The following is a 19,081-nucleotide window of genomic DNA, read 5'->3' as shown; positions in this document are numbered from 1 at the left end:
CATCTAGGATACAACACTCCACCACTTTGCTTAGTAGCATAATGCTTTTATTGCTCTTCCAAAACCTTGTTTTCACGGTTTAGGCTGCTCGCATTTTGTTCACTACTACTACAAAAATCCCCTTTATTTTTTTTCCTCTGCCTATTAAGATGTTTCAGTTAGCCAGGTTATCTTTTGTCTGCCATGGATTCAACAATAGTTCGAAATGTTGATTTATTCGGGAATCTCTAGATCTACGCTTATTTTCAACTCCTCGAATCATTTCATCACTTACTATGCCCTTCCTCTTCTCTGGATGCCTAGTTATCTACCATAAGTCTTTCCTTATTTGAACCTTGCCTTTAACTTTATGGCTATGACATCCTAAGATACTGCTAAATGGAAGAATTTTATCTTATCAATGTCCATCAATGAGAAATCATAGATCGAACTACTGAATCAAAAAAATATGGTGTTATCGTATAGTTTTGTATCAGTTAAGTTCATGAGTTGGAGATAAACGGACTCAAACCGCTAACATCCGCCACATGATAAACCATCGCTTATCAGGCTCCTGACTGATTCTACCATAGAGGTCAATAATAGACAATAACTCCCCTCTGAACACACCTTATAACTTTCATCGTACTGTGCTCTCGAAAGAGCAACTCTTCTCAAAATCTCAAAAGGTGTCGAGTTGGAATCCCATTCTAACTAAGGATTCTTGTGGTTCCAAAGGACCCAGATATAGGAGACCAGGAACATAGAGCTTTTCCCTTTTTTTTGACTCGATTTTTTCGAATGTTGGTTTTAAAAATGAGATATTGTCTTTCAATGAGATATTGAGAGTGGATAGCTAATGTATTCCACTTATTGAACATGGTTATATGGTTGGTTTGTGACTCCTGGATACCGAAGGTGTCCTTGGGGTAATCTAGAAGTTCCTACGGAGTGGAGACGATGAAGTCGGTCTATAGATCAAGTTGTTCGCAAGGGCCAACTTGATCCTCTTCCCCAGGGATCCCAGATGAGGGATGTAACAAGATGGCCCAAGAGAAATAAACCCAGTTCACCTGCTTGTTAGAAGCAAAAAAAGCCAAAAAGATGTCATTTTGGGAAACCCTAAAAACAACGCCATTTTGATATGAAGGAAGGAAAAATAGAGGGAGGTGAAACGATATCGTTTTGAGAGCATCAAAACAACGCTGTTTTGGTGACAGAAAAGAAAAAAAAAATTAGGGCAACCAGAGGCGTGTACACCTCTAGCCACCGAAGAAGAAAAGAAAGAAGAGGCATGTATGTCTTTTCCCTCCACCGAAGAGAGAGGAAGAAGGCCCGTATAGGGCTCTCCTCTCTCCAACTATAAAAATAGAGAAAGAGCAAACCGTGAAGGAGAGAGAGAGATCTGTACATAAAGAGAGAAAAAGGGTTGCATAAAGAGAGAGAAAGGGACCAGTGAGTGGGAGTTGCGGCTACCATTAACCTTCGCGAGGCAATCTGTGATGATGTGCAACTCTCCTCGTGATAAGCAGAAGAGTTGAGACAACCCCGCAACCTGTGCGATTGGAAACCCAGAGGAATCACGCGACAACTTACAGCTGAAGAAGAGGGAGATCTATGGCGGTTGGCCGCACGATTTCACATATTCCTAGCTCCTTTCGGCGTGATTTCGCCATGTATGCATTGGATCCAAGTGCGTGAAATGTTTCATGGTGAATTTCAGTCGATTCACAGTGGTTTGCGATGACGCGCGGTGGTCTAACCACGACGCTCTGGCAGTGGCACGTTGTGAACTAAGGACACACGTGTGGTGTCGCATGGTGATTTCGGTGACTTGGATCGCGTGTTTATGGTAAATCTCAATCCGTTTTTTTATTTTAATTATTTTCACAAGTATTTATCATTTAACCTACGTGTTTTTATTTTTAAATGAGAAAATTATCTAAACAGTAATTAGGATTCATAGAAGACTATAGACTCGAACCAATAACGATTCCAATACTTTTCAATTCAATTGTAGGTAAGGAATTGTGTTAGTATCATTTAGAGGCTCCCATGGTTTATGAAAACTTTTTTTTGTTAAAACGAATTTTTTACAGACTTTATAAACTGTTCAGATTTTCTACCACGAGTTCTGCAAACTCTTCATATTAGCATATGTGCAATTGTATATGATTAGAAACTTATATAATGTTATGTATGACACATAATTATGTACTTATACTGTTACTTATATGTATATGCAGATTTTATAGATGCTAGTTATCGAGTTATAAGTGTGTGTGATGCATATATATATATATATGTATAATTATAGGTTGTGCAATGTGTATATGTATGAGTGAACAATTTTTGTGTTTACCTTTGGAATATATATATGTCTCGTGTGAATATATAAATATATTTCTATTTTATGTGTTGCGTGTTTATATATACTTATTTGAGTCAATAATTTGGCGTATAAAGTGTATGTATTGTGTTTGTTGTGTAGACTTGTTGATGTATAATATATATGTGATATATAAATAAATGCATGTTTGAGTAAGTCATCTGGTGGTGAACCTGATTAGTAAAAGAACACTATAAGAATCCTTAAAAGATGAGAAAATCTATTTAACCGGTATCACCGAGGGGTGTATGTGTGTGTGTGTAGCCTTTTGGCGTGTGACTATGGTAAACTCTATCCGTGGATACAGCTTCAAACGCGATGAAGTGATAAGAACTATGAACCATATACTGTATACTGTAAACTGTAAACTGAACTGTAATGTATTCACATGGTAGAGGGGATCTTTATTGCCCTCGTTGACGCCACGGAAACGTATCATACGGCGAAATTATTTTTACTAAAACATAAACTGATAGAAAAGAATAAAAAGTCATGAGTAAAGTTTACAATACTAAAATACTGAACTAATATCAACTAAATTGCTTATTACTTAAATTGTGATACTGAATACTGAATGATGCTATTTATGAAACTGTTTATGCTCTAAGTTATAATACTAAAATAAGAAATTCTGAATGTTTACTGAATAAACAGATTTAGAAAATTCAGTGATTAAGTGTGTGCATGTCTTTGTTATGGGCACTACCCCTTTTCCTTATTGAGTCCGTGAGGCTCACCCCAATTCATAACCTTCAAGTTTGAGAAAAGACTTTAAAGAACCTTTAGTGATTTTGAGAGTTTTGTCGTGTTAAGTCGGTTTATATATATTATAGCGATATAATGTAAAGAATTTTGTAAACCTCATGACTTGTAATTCTATATAGGGGGTGATTGAATCTTAAGTTTTACTTATTTTTGTGTAAATTTATCAGGTTAAATGTATGAGATAACGCTCATTTCTCAATCGAGAAAGTGGGTCGCTATAAGGGAACCTTAATAGAGTCACCGACTCCAACTACCATCCGTGTACGACAAATTGACCATCCTACCTCATAGATGTTCTTGGTATAAGATACTATCATTATCACCTGGGTAATTAAATACCTAATCCATAATCGCAACAACCCAATTGCAAGAGCGGAGCTCTACCGACTGAGCTATATCCCCCCAAGCCAAGCAAAGTATGCATGAAGGAGTTAGATGTTGTTTATATTCCTTTTCTTGGCGCAGCTAGGTTATCCTGGACTATAACTAGAGACATCTCATGTGAAGTAAATCATCGCATCTACAGTTTAACCAATTGGGAGAGAATTAATAGATTCCTTTTTGGAAGTGATTCATCCTTCCCAAACGCAACATACAACTCTCTGTTGTAATGCACTCTCCAAGTGTGCTTGTTTCACCCATCTTCCTTACCACGACAAGTATTCATGAAATAACGCCGATAAGAAGAAAAAAGAGGGTGTTAAGAGACCTTCTTGGCCTAACCCTAGACACTCTAAGATCCTTTTTCAAACCTATTCCCATTTCGAGTTAAGTGATAGATAAATAAACACGTCCCATTGCACTGATCGGGGGCATTCGTTGTGACTGAGGGGGTCAAAGACCAAGAAGTGAGTTATTTATCAACCAAATTTTTTTTTACAATTAGATATAATCTCCTGATCCCTGCAGAAATGAAAAAGAATTTCTCATTCTTCCTTTTGAGAATGGAGGAGTAGAAAAATCCTATTGATTGCAGCTTTCTCTAGACCTCTGGAAAAAACATGAAAAAAAAAATGCTCGAATGGTATGGTCCTTCCGCCAACCCAGAATGAAAGGGGTGATCTCGTAGTTCTTGGTATGTGAAGATACGTTGTTAAGTGCTCCATTTTATTTTTTTATTGAGGCCAAACCTAAATATGTACTCGAGATATATTTGTTCATACACTTATAAGGGATGTATGGATTATCGAGAAAAGAAGAGTCGTGGTAGTCCCTCCCGAATCGCTCAGATCCCAGGAGTGAATAAAAAGTTAGATCTACATTGGATCTCACCTGAATCACCCCATCTATCCTCCTGAGGAAAAGTTTAGTTTCAAACCCCGATTCGAACAAAAGAAGTATGTCATACTATTGTGCCTTGGATAATCCACATATCATGGTCAAGTGCTGATGAGCACATTGAACTATCCATGTGACTGAGAGCTCTCACAGCCAAACAATGAAATTATTAGAGACACGCTCTACTATTAAGCTAATAGCCCATTGTGCGGGCCTCTTTCTAAGGGCCTTCTATGCTAAGCCAAAAGCTAAAGAAACCTCATCCCTCTCTTTCCTTTTTATGCCCCTATGCCCTCCTGTGTGGCAATATAAGAGGAGTAAAAGGGTATCCTATCAACTTGTTCTGACATAGGATAATAAGCTCATGGGTACAATGTCAAACCAAAATACTCAACAAGCATTAGCTCTCCCTGAAAATGAGGTATTTCAACCGTACCTTTTAGTACGACTATATTGTTACGATTCACTCCAGTCACTAGCCCTGCCTTCTGCATCATCCTCCTTGCGGTTAAGGTAATGACTTTGAGCATGGCGAACTCCTATAGTGTGACAGGCAGTGTGTATAAGGCCCAAGAATGAATTCATTATCATATGGTTGACTGATGATTATTAGCAATTCTGACTTTATATAGGTGAGTTGCAGCCTGCAATTCAAACTGAGGACAACTTTTTGGAGTTAGCTCATCTTTGCGGGATCAAGACCCTTTATCCTGACCATTGTAGCACGTGTGTCACCCAGAACATGAGGGGCATGATGACTTGACGTCATCGTCACCTTCTTCTGGCTTATCTCCGGCAGTCTGCTCAGGGTTCCAAACTCAACAGTGACAACTAAACATGAGGGTTGTGCTCATTGCAAGACTTAACCCAACACCTTATGCACGAGCTGACGATAGCCATGCACTACCTATGTCTACGTTCCTGAAGGCATCCCTATCTTTCAAGAGGATTCGCGGCATGTCAAGTGTTGGTAAGGTTCTTCACTTTGCATTGAATTAAATTATATGCTCCACCATTTGTGTAGGCCCCAGTCAATTTCTTTGAGTTTCATTCTTGCGAACATACTCCCTGGACCGGATACTGAATGTGTTAGCTATAACACTGTACGAGTTAATATGTACAACGCCTAGTATCCATCATTTACAGCTAGGACTACTGGAGTATCTAATCCCATCACTCCCTTAACATTCATCTCCTAGTGCCAACGTGGGCCTAACAGAGTGTTTTTGTCGTTGGTGTTCTTTCCGATCTCTACGTATTTCACCGCTCCATCGAAAATTTCCTCTGCCCCTATTATACTCTAGTTTGGTAATTTCCACCGCCTGTCCAGGGTTGAGCCATGGGATTTGACGGCGAATTTGAAAAGCCACTTACAGACGCTTTATACCTACTCATTCTAGATAACGCTTACATCCTCTGTATTACTGCAGTTGCTAGCACAAAGTTAGCCGATGTTTATTCCTCGAATACCATCATTGCTTATTCTCTGAGAAAAGTAGTTCACAATCCGTGAATTTTCTACCTCTATGCGGCATTGCTCTGTCAGGCTTTCGACCACTGCAAAACATTCCCCATTGCTACGTCTCGTAGGAGTATGGGTCGTGTCTCAGTCCTAGTATAGTTGATCATGCTCTCTAACTAATTACTGATCATCACCTTGGTGAGTTATTGTCTCACCAACTAGCTAATCAGGTGCGAGCCTGTAACACCCCGTTTTTTTTTTTCTTAACGGTATACGATAAAGCACTCATATAACACAATACCGAAATCTATATTATTCCAACTATGCACAAGAGAAACTTGTCCACCTTCCTTGTTCCAAATCAATTGTACATACATCTCCACCTCTACAACACATAGTAATACAATATCAAACACTCCTAGATATTCAATATCCAGACTAAACCATCCTTTCAAACTACTTTAAATCACAAACAAAACTTGTGCCCTATGGCACTACCAACGGGGCTCCGTTACCAGCCGCTCGGATCCCAATTCCATTCTTACTCCACCTGTGAATGATGAGAAGTGAGTTCACATAACTCAATACGATAAAAATCAAGTTGTAAGTGCAATATGCAGTGACAAGAATTTCTAGAAATGTCTATATGCATTTATCCTACCCAACCCCAAACAACTCATAACCCCCTCCCTACACTAATCATCAAGGTCCTATTCCAAGGAAATAGCACGGCCAAACAACCACACCCACCCAACAATCATCCATTAACTCCCGTCACCAACATCGGTGACTCATACACTCTTCCCCCATCTCCCGACCTCACGAGGCCACACACACACACACACAACCACCTTCATTCCACGTCACCAATATCGGCGACTCATACCCATATCTCTACCTCTCGACCTAATAGGCCACGCACACACACAAACACCATTATTCTGCGTCACCAACATCGGCGACTCATACTCACTCCTCCACCTCTCGACCTAAAGAGGCCACACACACACACAAATACCATCATCCCGCGTCACCAACATCGGCGACTTATACTCACTCCTCCAACTCTCGACCTAAAGAGGCCACACACACACACAAATACCATCACCTCGCGTCACCAACATCGGCGACTTATACTCACTCCTCCAACTTTCGACCTAAAGAGGCCACACACACACACAAATACCATCATCTCGCGTCACCAACATCGGCGACTTATACTCACTCCTCCAACTCTCGACCTCGTTGGGCCACGTACACACACAAACATTTCCACCTCCCGTCACCACCATCCGTGACTCATGCACCCTCCTACCCCTCTCGGCCTTGCTAGGCCACACCCACACACATATCCCCTCCCTGCTCCACCAACATCGGCAACTCAACCCGCCCCCACCAACGGCCTCCAAATCTCCCATCCCAAACCGCATGCTCCTATCTCCCCTTATACCATGCTAGTCCCAAGCGTTCTAACTTGCTAAGTCCTACTGACCACATTACTCCTCTTCTCTCATCCAATCCTTCTCAAATCCTGATTCCTAGTCCCCTCTGCCGTACCTTCCCGCCCCCTTCCCTCTCCTACTGCCCCCTACCCGATACCTCCCCCATCCTCCTGCCTCCTCCCGTTTCCTATACACTCTTGCCTACCTAGGGCGATTAACCTCTCAGCTTGCACCGTTTCACGCCACACACACGCCCTCACCACCGTGCATTTCGGGGAAACACATCGCCGCCTATTAGCGGCTCCCTCCACATCCCCACCCACGCACACACCACGCACACACCTCTTCTGTCCTCTCGAGTTTTTATCCCACCCGCGCCCCCTAGATTGTCCTCTCACATCCTCCTCACTCTGTTCTACCCGCACCACCCCCATCCTTCCCCACGGCTCCCCACACGCCTCCAACACCGCCACACCTTCAATTCCTCCCCCGATCACCTCTGTGAGTGCGCGGGACAACCCCACGCTTACGGCCTACCTTCACTGCTCCACTCCGTCGCGCCATTGCCGACGCCGCAACCTGCAACAAAATTCTCTACACACACACACCACACAAAACAGCTCAAATTTTCACTGTACCTCCCGTTTCCATCTTCCTTCTTCCTGCCGGTCGCGTCGTCCGTCCACGGCCTCCTTTCCTCTCTCTTCTCGCTCCCCTCCGCCCCGACTCTCTCCTCTCTCCTTCTGGAACTTTCCTCTTCTTCTTCGTCTCCGCTGCCCTCTTTCCCTCCTTTTCTCTTTTTCTCTTTTTCCTTTTCTTTCCTTTTTTTCTTTTCTCCCTCTTTCTTCTCCCTTTCCCGACCTCCCTTTATACTCTGCCAGCCTACCCCAAAACGACGTCGTTTTCCTACATCCCAAAACGACGTCGTTTTTCTTTCTTTCAAAACGACGTCGTTTTTCCCCTCTCCAAAACGACGTCGTTTCCTACCTGATGGAAATTTATTTAATTATTATATATATATATATTATTTTTTTTTCTTTCTAGTCTTTCCACTTTCTAGTCCTTACAGAGCCCCTACTCAAACAGATTCCTCATTTTGCTCCTCAGCCTACAGGATATTAGTAGCCGTTTCCAGCTGCTGTTCCCTTTCTAATGGCAGGTTCTTTCACGTTACTCCCCAGTCTACCACTGAAAACACCACTTCCTGTCCGATTTGCATGTGTTAAGCATGCTGCCATCGTTTACCTGAGTCAGGATCGAACTCTCCATTTGATTCATAGTTGCATTACTTATAGCTTCATTGTTCGTAGATAAAACTGACTCGGAATTGTCTTTCATTTTACGGCATAACTTGTATCCATGTGTTTCATATTTTTCTAGAGTTTGCTCCCATAAATATAGTCGTCCCTACTCCCTCACGTCAATCCCACCAGCCTCTTATCTATTCTTATTCGATCGCAGCGGGGGATTTCTAGTTCGATTCGAAAATATTATAATATTTTTAATATTTATTTATTTAAATTTTAATATTAAAAAATATTAATTTATTTGAACCAAATCATATTAAAATTTTCGATTTAAACTTGCAAGTCCAGTCTTGTTTTTCAGTTCAAACCATATAATATTCACTCTTATAGATGAATAATTTTGTAGATCATGTTGTGAATTATTTTATTCTATATATAATTAAACGACCTTAGCATTTTTTAACGAACAAATATGTGAAAAAGTAAATATTAAACCAATGTATTTGCTAAATTAAGCAACAACTAGGGAAGTAACAAGATCAAAAATCATGTAAATTTAAGTAAGTAAAATCTTAATTTATAAGCTGAGTTCCAATATTCAATTATATCTTAAAGGGATCACAATAAATTTTGGTCATTTCTACAATTTTTTAATCTTAATGTATATGATTTAATTTTCATTTAATTTGACAACTAAATTTTTTAGACCAAAATGACAAATAGTTATTTTACTATTTAAAATGTTTTTCATGTTAAAATAAATCTTATTTATCTTTATTTTCATACAATATAGTCATTTAACTTATAAAATTATTTTAAATTCATGATTTTTGTATGATAAACATTAAAAATTTATATTTTAAGATAATTTAATAATTTTGTCAATGAACTTATAATAAAAATTTAGAATCCAATAATTATTCATACATTAAAGTAGAAATTAGTTATTTAAACTATTAATTTGATATAAAATTATTAAAAATAAATAAATTATAAACTAGTAAGCTACTAAAAAATTATACTTACAATTAAACAAAACAATTATTATTTATCCTTAATTAATTTTTAATTTTTTCTGAAAAATAAAATAAAAAAATTGGTGGAATTGTAGTTACTATAACTATTCAACTAACAAACTTGATCATTATAAAATATTATCTTTACCCATAAAAGATTCATTAATATTTAATCTAATTTTAATGAGTTAAATTTTTATTATTATTTAGTCAAACATTATAGATCTGCCATTGAATTTTTATTTTTTTTTCATAGAATTTCGCTAAAGAACTAACTCTTCTTATTATAAGGATTTGGTTCAAAAATTAATTTTTTTTTGAATTTATAGATCAATCGTCACTAATTTATAGTATGTTAATAAAATAATTAATTTTAAATTCATAATTTTTAAATAAATTACAAATTATTAATTAATTTAATTCAGTGAAATCCCATTAAGTAAATGATTCAGATAGTGACACTCTACCCACCTGTTGATCATATTGATGGTGATCCCATGTGGGGTCCATTCAATTTTCATCAAATGGGTTTGCATTCGTCAACGATTATTTGCGTAGTCGTCAAGAGGTGACGTGGAAAATATTGTGAACATAAATAAACTTTTTTTTTTTATAAAATAAATGGAAAAATATGTGTATATATATATATATATATGCAAATGGCTGGTGTCATGTGTTTGACCTCACAGCTGTGGCCTGTTTGGATGGCCTTTGGTTTTCAAATCCATTATTTACCTAACACGTGAACCAAGTCCAATTTTATTATTTATTTATTTGTATTTATTAAAAAAACTTATTATAAATTATTATTTTTTATTATAAAATAATTGATAAAAGATAGCATTTTAAAAAAATCTAATTCAATGCGATTAACTCAGAAAACTGGAGCAATTTTACTTAATTTACAAATATTTTAAAATAATTTTTGTAGCAATTATATAAAATTATAAAAATATTATGTAACTTACTTAGGCGACATGATGTCTTAAATACAATTTAATTAATTAATAATGTTAAGGAATAATAAGCCACGAGTCTTTGATTAATTTGTCTTCAATTATTCATAGACAATGCGTTAATTGTATGTGAGACCACATCATGAGCTTCGATCTCTTTGTAACTGGTTGGTAAGATTTTATCCAAATACTCAATCCATGCAATGTATCACTATACACTCACATATAAGACATTATTATATTTTAACGTTAATTATATATATGGGTATAATATAATTTTGATCAATCATATTATATTATAATTTTTACGTGTAAATAATAAATATTAATTTATTTATTTGAAGTGAATTTTCAATTATTTAAAATTCTAATTATTCACATTTGGAAAAAAAAATGACTTTTTTTTCCCCCAATGAAAACTTCGGGTGAAGAATTACCAATATGAATCACTTTCCACCTATTTATGACCAACGTGATCTCAAAATATATCCCATTTACAACTGTCACTTTGTTTCTTTGGTCTTAAATAATTTAAAATTTCATTTTATACAGAATCTTGATTGGCTGCAATTTTAATAAATAATATATTAATTCAGTGATTAAATTTTTTATAATTTATTTTAATATTATGAATCTAAATTTTATATAAAATTTAAAATTTATTATTTTATAAATAATTAATTTATTAATTGAATTATAATGAATGAATTTGGTTAAGTTTCAATGAGTTTTATAATAAATATGTAAGAAAATAATATTAAAAAAAATAATATTACGATTCACAATGTACGGTTTCTTTTATAATAAGTAGACTTTTAAATTTACTTTTTTTTTTTGTGCGTGTGTGTCTACCTCGATGTTTGTTGTATAAAGTTTATTATCTAAATATTTATTACAAAATTTTAATATAAATTATTAGAAATTACAAAAAATAGATTACATAAATATTCACCACTTTAAATAATTTATATATGTTGAATGAGCAAAAAGGTGGGATGTGAATAACAAAGAGGTTGGCTTCTTCTCATTAGCATTACTATTGACGTACCAATTCACTGCAAAAACATTAGATATAAATTATAATTATTAAAAAGTATATTACCATCGTCTAATAAAGTATAAGAATTCAAAGGCTAATTTTTTTGGCTATCTAAAATCATTTTATTGAAAATAATAGTTACATGCCATTTGACCGTGAATTAGAAAAGTAAGAATTTACTTAATGTTTGGGTTAAAAACATTTTATGTTATGAATTTTTAATAAATAAAAATAATTATAAAAAAAATTAAAATTATTTATTTGAGGAAATTAAATTTTGGAATTTTAAATTTAAATATTTAATAAAAAATAAAAACTTTTATAACTTTTCCTAAGACTACAATTATGGTAAAGAACTTATTTCGTCTGAAAAAAAAGTTACTCAAAACTAAAATTATTGCCGAAAACCGTCTTCCTCCTTGCTGGTCCACTGTTCCTCTGGTTGCTGTCAGCTCTTCTTCCCTGTGCATGAATTGCCTATTTCCATTTTCAATGCAAGCAAAAAACCACCACAGAAAAAATTAAAAAGTAAACACCTTTTTTTTTTTTTTTTTCTGGATTAAAAAAGCAAAAAAATTCTTCTCCTTTGCTACCTGCCCACATGATTGTCGTGCACTTTGCCTCGTCTCCTTCATTATTACTTTCCTCTGCATCGTTTTTTGTCTCCTTTTACTCTTTATTTTTTGCGGAGAGAGCGAAAAAGACAGTTCAAAAAGACAAGCAACGATAAAAATAGATTCAAAAAAATGGCGGAGTGAGTCTGGAAGATCCAAAAACTGTTCCTCAAATTCTATTTCTTTGTCCCCATTTTTGTTTTCGATTTGAACCCATTTGCAGCTAGCAAGGGATTAAAAAGAAATTTACAAATCTTAATGTGTTCTTGAAGAATGGAAAATAGACAAGGGATGAAGGATATTGTTCTTCCGATTCTTGTTCTGCTTGTTTCTCTTCGTAATCCTTTATGGGTTTTTGCTGCTGCACCAGATGGTCTTGTTCACTGGACTGATGACACTATCTCCCCTGTTTCTGCTTCCGTGGCAGCGTTTTCTCCAGGTAGTCTGCTTTGTAGCTGTACTTCCAGTCTGTGTTCCGTCTTCCATTTTTTGCTATCTGGGTTATGGTTGATTCAAAATTTTAGAAGTGGGTAACTGTGGGTTTTGGTGGGTGTTTTAGTCTTGATTTCAAAATTTGAATATGGAAATCGAGTTTTCACCGTTTGAAAATCCAAAAATCAACCCTGATTTTGGGCATTTAATGATATTAATGCAGAGTAAATTCTGTTTTATATTCTCTTTCCATTATCATATCTGTGAACCCGATTGATAGTTGCCTCCATTAATGACTGAAAATGTTGGATTATTCTTCATCTTTATCCTTCTCTGCATGCCATTAGCCTGATTTTTATCAGATTTCCAAACCAAGGCCTGAAGAAATCTCACTGTTTTCTTTGAGAAAATCTTTGCAAATCTGTTGAGGCCTAATGCTATAAATCCGTCATGTAATCAGGAATTCAACAGGAAGGAGGTGAAACTAAAGACCACAACAAAATGCTTATCCATAAGAAACTACTCATTGCACTCATTGCTGCTTGTGTTTCCATGGCTGGCATCATTTTATGTTCTTTATGTCTGTACATTTATCATAGGAAGTTCTCCCACAAGCCAAAGGGAAACAATGTTAAGAACTCAGGTACTTCATTTCTGCTCAGCTCCTTAATTTGTTTGCTCATACTGAAATTTGCTTGTTTGGTTCCTGTATGTTGGCTGAGATAACCTGTTTTTGATTTGTTCTGTTTCATGGGGTTTGAAACTTTGAAGATGCCGAGAATGGAGTCTCATTAGCTCCATTTTTGAGCAGATTCAGCTCAACTAGGACCTCAGCAAGAATGTCCCTTAAGAAGGGATTTGTTCCATTTATTGATTTTAGGACACTAGAAAAAGGAACCAACAATTTCAAGGAGAGTAATATTCTGGGTCAGGGTGGATTTGGATGTGTTTACAAGACTCGGCTGGATAATAACATTCTAGCTGCTGTTAAAAAGCTGGAGTGCAGCAGCCAGGACGCCGAGAAAGAATTCCAGGTATAGTCTTTGTTTTTGGGGAATTTTTGTGTTTGATATAGTAAAATCTGAGCTCATATTAATAGCAAATTCGGATAATTCTTTGAAATCTAGTTACAATTCTTAATTCAAGCATAAAAAAAATGAACTTTATCTGAAGAAGAAGATAATAAAACTGACTTCACATGAAGTACATATGGGATGTTGGTAGCATTGTGGATGGATTTATATGAGCTAGTTTTCATCATTTTACTAAGCATTTTTACTATTTTAGAGTTGAATTAAGTGTTAATTTGGAAATAAACTTTACAGAGTTCTTAGATTAATTCCAAACATGCCCTCGCTCTTGATTTCTTACTTTGATTTTGGTTTGGATTTGCAGAATGAGGTGGACTTGTTGGGTAAGATTCAACATCCCAATATAATTTCACTCCTTGGTTATAGTTCTAATGGAGAGTCAAGATTCATTGTGTATGAGTTGATGCAAAATGGTTCATTGGAAACTCAATTGCATGGTAAATTATCTCTTTCTATATATTCATAGTAAATTCACCTATCATAACCTTTTAATAAAGATTTAAAGTAAGTCAATTACATTTACTGACTTCCGTTGTTAGCTCCTGTAACACAACATATAAAATTGCTAAACTTTTCTTCTTGATTTTTGCTAATGACGTTTTAGGACCTTCGAATGGATCTGCATTAACATGGCCAATGCGCATGAAAATTGCTCTTGACACTGCAAGGTGATGCCTTCTTTGTTGAGATTGAATTCTTTTTTAGTACTTTTTTGCTTTCGAAATATTAATAAAGTTCTTGTTGACTATCAGAGGATTAGAATATCTGCACGAGCACTGTAACCCACCAGTCATCCATAGAGACCTGAAATCATCTAATATACTTTTGGATTCTAACTTCAACGCGAAGGTAAAATTGTCTATAAACCTAAATTATTCTTTGTTTAAATTTTTTATTTGTAAAGATTAAATATTTCTACTTGCAAATTATTAATATAGCTTTCCCTTCTCACCAAATATTATTATTATTTTTTTAAATTCAGCTTTCAGATTTTGGTCTTGCTGTCACTGATGGTTCTCAGAACAATAATAACCTTAAGCTTTCAGGCACACTCGGTTATGTAGCTCCAGAGTATCTTTTAGATGGTATGGTGGCAAGATTGTTTTTTTTTTGTATAGTTTTCAGTTTCTCCTGACTGGTTGTTACAATTCCTTTCTTCTTTTAATGTGATATTATATATTGATTGAAGAGTTGTTATTTTTCCTTTAGAGTAGGACGTAATATATATATTAATTTGTTTAGGTAAAAGTCAAAACTTAGATCTTATTAGGAACTAGACTCGAATAATTGCAGGGTCAAAATTCGATGGTTGAAGAGTTGATATTTTCCTGTGTGGATTTCAGTTTAGGTTCTAGATTTCTTATTTCTTATCGACATTGTATTAGAAATTGAATAACTTCTGGGTCAAAACCCGTTGGTTGAAGAGTATGCATTTTTCCTCTTCTTTATGAGAATGTGAATATGAGTGTAGATTTCATATGTTCTTGTTAACATCATGTTATTATAAGTATATAAATTATACTTAATTATTAAAACATATGAGTTCATATTAGAAAATAATTTTTTTTTTACCGAGAACTTAACTTAATAGTGTGTTGGATTTGTAGAGACCAACCAAATTAGATTAAGTTTAAGCGATTTTATTTAAGTTCATGAGCGAAAAAACATTACGTGATAGTTAAATTTTCTTAATTTGAATAATCAGAACGGTTTAGAAATTTGATCTATTCTTTTTTTTCTAAAGATTTATTTGTTTGATAGTGTTGTTGGCTTGGGTGATCTTGATAGGTGCTTGCACGTGTACTGCCATTTTATTTGCATATGGCCTAATTATTTTATTCCCCCCTGAGAGCATTCTTTTTAAATAGTCGTACAGTTTCAGTCCTGTGTGTCTTTTAAATATCAATTATGTAAAATTGTTTACATGTGCTTTACAAACCATGCAATTATATAAAAATCACAAAAAAAAAAAAAAAATCAAATAGGGCTTACTGTTTTCTTTTTTTAAATAAAAAATTTAAATTTACTGTTCTTTTCGGCGTCGTTTTAGGGAAGTTGACGGATAAGAGTGATGTATATGCATTTGGAGTGGTGCTTCTGGAGCTTCTACTGGGAAGAAGACCGGTGGAGAAACTGGCACCGGCTCACTGCCAATCTATAGTCACATGGGTATGCTTTCTTCTTATACTCCAATCTAATTTATTATGCTTAAACCGTTTTCTTTTATTTTAAAATATCCAATTCTGGAAATATATATATATATAATTGAGTTGTATATAACTTTGTAATGTGAATATTTTATGAATGTTGCAGGCCATGCCTCAGCTTACTGACAGATCCAAACTTCCAAACATCGTTGATCCTGTCATAAGAGATACAATGGATCTCAAGCATTTATACCAGGTACTTTTTTAACTTTTTCAGGTCAATCCTAGTTTTATCTCTCATTTACCTCAATCCAAACATTCGCGAAAACTCGATATGATCGGAAAGATTACTTGGGCAATGATATTATGTTTGTTGTGTTGGATGTTTGGGCAATGAATCATTGATAATGCAGGTTGCAGCAGTAGCAGTTCTTTGTGTGCAGCCGGAACCAAGCTACCGCCCTCTCATCATGGATGTTTTGCACTCTCTAGTACCTCTCGTTCCTCTAGAGCTCGGAGGAACACTTAGAGTCACACAACCTGCACAGCCTGTATGTGACACCATGTCTTGAGGACAATGATATATATAGTTCAAGATTGTCCAAGAGAAATGTAATATAGTCTTGATTCACCCAAGTTGATATGAGAATGATAAAATAGAAAATTATTGGCTTTTGTGAATCTGTTCTCGATGTAAACACCCCAATGGTTTTGTTTGATCCTCAAATAATTTTGAAATGTTAATTATATTTGTAAATTGAATTAAATTTAGGGTAAATGAGTTCTCAGATTTATTTCTTCATATTAGATAATAGATTTTTTTAATGTTTTAAAAATTGTTTAATTAAGACAGAAAGGCAGAATTTTATATAAAATAATAAAAAATTAAATCATATTTATTAAACTGTGAGAACACTTACAAATGAAATTTATTTATTTATAAGAAATAAATCAGTAATTTACAATTTTTTTTTTTTTTTTGGAAAATATCACAAAAGTAAAATGTAAAAACGGCATCGTTGTGGATCAACAATTTTTTGAAGCCCCAATCTATCGTCGTTAGAGGACTTAAACCGCTTGACCAACAGCCCAAATCCGCAAAAGCAGACTTAGACGTAGATGTGAAACGGCGACGCTCCAAGTGCTGGTAAACTCAAGAGGCTAATAACTAAGCCCAGGTACAATCTTAAAAAAAACTAGCCGACTCAACCTCCTCCTATAAGAACCCTAATTTAACCGATTTAGGGTTTTTCACTCGAGCAGCTTCTCCATCTTTCAAACAACAGAGGCCGATCGCACGACTCCGGGGAAAATGGTGCGTGTCTAGTCTCTAACTTTTTATCTTTCTCGCTTCGTCACTGTATTATGGGATTACTCGATGGATGTCAATGAAATTAGAAGCTAATTTTGTTCCTTTTTTTTTCGACTTAAAATGAACAGCCGTCACACAAGACGTTCATGATAAAGAAGAAGCTCGCGAAGAAGATGAGGCAGAATAGGCCAATCCCTCCCTGGTTCCGCATGCGTACTGACAACACTATCAGGTACTTTCTCGATTTGTATGGAACCATTTTTGTACGCTTCTCACTATGTTGTTTTTCTTATTTTGAATCTCTGTCTTTAATTTGATTGTTTTTTTCTGTCTGTTCCAGGTACAACGCCAAGCGCAGACACTGGCGCCGCACCAAGCTCGGCTTCTGAGAGGTGTTAGGTCATAATTATGCGCGCTTTGTGGTTTTTAAGCTTTTATTATTTATTGAAATAGTTTTCTAGGTTTACTTTTTAAAAATGATTGATATTCTTTTTATTATTTACTTCAGAGGCCAATTGTAAGGGACACTTTGAAAGTCGGCATTTTCATGTTTGAGCTTTTTGGAGTAATTTGAAAATGCAGATTACAATTTATTTTTTCCTGTGGATTTTATGGTTAATCTTTGCACATATATTTTGTATCTATGTATATATGTATATGTATTAATGTATATATTAGCCTTTCATTTGATTATTTAGAGATAAGTTTCTAAAAGAGATAAGTCTGTTTTGTTTCTTTTCCACATGGATTGTAAGGTTCAGTTTATACAACATGTTCTTGTCCATATGCTCATGTGTGAATGTCAGTTTGGGTGTCAAATTATTTTGCTATACCATTTAAATGTGCTCTGCTCTGTAAGGAATTTGCCTTCAAAACTGTATTGCCCCAAGAATATCCTCCTTCCGTCCATTCGGATAATCTTTTCCAGAGGAGTACCCAGAGAGCTGCTGGGACACTGGTTTGAATTCAGTTGATATCTTCTTGGTTATTCAGAAACCAAAAATTAGAAGCATCCATTGGCCCCCTTTCTTAGAATTAATTATCATCATAGGATAGGGTCAATACGGCAACCATTTCTTTACTTATTTGATGGATGGTTAAAATGAGAGGTTATTGTACTTTGTCTAGAGTAGTATGAATTTGATAGAGAATTGTAAGATTTGTGGTTTTACAAAGCAATTGCGTGATATGTTTAGTAATGCTGTAGTGGGGTGCAGCGGTAGTTAAGAGACTTTATTATGAAGGGTATAATATAATCATTTGGGATTTTAATCTATGGGTAATGCTTTTAGTTGTTTTGGGTATTAATATTTATATACATTTGTGGCCTTGTTGAATCCGTGATTTGGGCTTAATCATGGCTTTTGTTGTGGTGTTTTTAATTCTTTTGAAATCTAGCTGATCATTCTGGGAGAAGGAACCCCTGTTGTATCTGTCATTATTATTATTATTTTATATATATATATATATGTTTAATTTTATGGTTGTGAGTAGACCACGTTACGCATAATTTAAGTGTTGAGAGGTAGTTTTAAGTACGAATCATGATTCGATGAAAATGATGTGCTCTTGAAACGGGGAGTTCACAGCCTCAGGTTCTCATCTCAGTGTTGGCATGATGTCACTCCTTTCTTGCTCAGCCTTGAATTATTATTCTGGGATTTGTTTAGACAGAAATAATTTTTTACGGTATTATTTTTTACTATATTTTAATTAAATTTATATTCCTAAAAATTTAAGAAATATGTATCTTATATATTAATGATTTGAGTAAAAAATTATTTGAAATGTATAAAGCTAAATATACAACTTTATTAACCATTTTAGATAATTAATATTGAATGATAGCTCTGTACTAATATTTAATTAGATATATATTCTTTTCTTATCATTTAATTATATGATTTATTTC

General features: G+C 35.1%; 2 protein-coding genes across 2 annotated transcripts; both read left to right on the top strand.

Moving 5' to 3' along the window:
* The first annotated feature begins 12,148 nt into the window (after positions 1 to 12,148).
* Positions 12,149 to 16,624, top strand: LOC110820859 (putative receptor-like protein kinase At1g80640). Its single transcript, XM_022050479.2, has 10 exons — positions 12,149 to 12,626; positions 13,080 to 13,262; positions 13,391 to 13,653; positions 14,015 to 14,147; positions 14,315 to 14,378; positions 14,463 to 14,559; positions 14,693 to 14,795; positions 15,761 to 15,879; positions 16,024 to 16,113; positions 16,271 to 16,624. The coding sequence occupies exons 1-10, from the start codon at positions 12,461 to 12,463 to the stop codon at positions 16,427 to 16,429; spliced, it is 1,377 nt and encodes a 458-aa protein (XP_021906171.2). The 5' UTR covers positions 12,149 to 12,460; the 3' UTR covers positions 16,430 to 16,624.
* A 387-nt stretch (positions 16,625 to 17,011) lies between these two features.
* On the top strand, positions 17,012 to 17,762 carry LOC110820870 (Ribosomal protein L39 family protein). The gene is made up of 3 exons (XM_022050489.2): positions 17,012 to 17,172; positions 17,298 to 17,401; positions 17,510 to 17,762. The coding sequence occupies exons 1-3, from the start codon at positions 17,170 to 17,172 to the stop codon at positions 17,556 to 17,558; spliced, it is 156 nt and encodes a 51-aa protein (XP_021906181.1). The 5' UTR covers positions 17,012 to 17,169; the 3' UTR covers positions 17,559 to 17,762.
* The last annotated feature ends 1,319 nt before the right edge of the window (positions 17,763 to 19,081 follow it).

Source organism: Carica papaya, chromosome 7 (genome assembly GCF_054855325.1).
Source record: "Carica papaya isolate Zhongbai chromosome 7, ASM5485532v1, whole genome shotgun sequence".
NCBI classification, from domain to species: domain Eukaryota; kingdom Viridiplantae; phylum Streptophyta; class Magnoliopsida; order Brassicales; family Caricaceae; genus Carica; species Carica papaya.
This window is presented reverse-complemented; position numbering and strand designations above follow the sequence as displayed.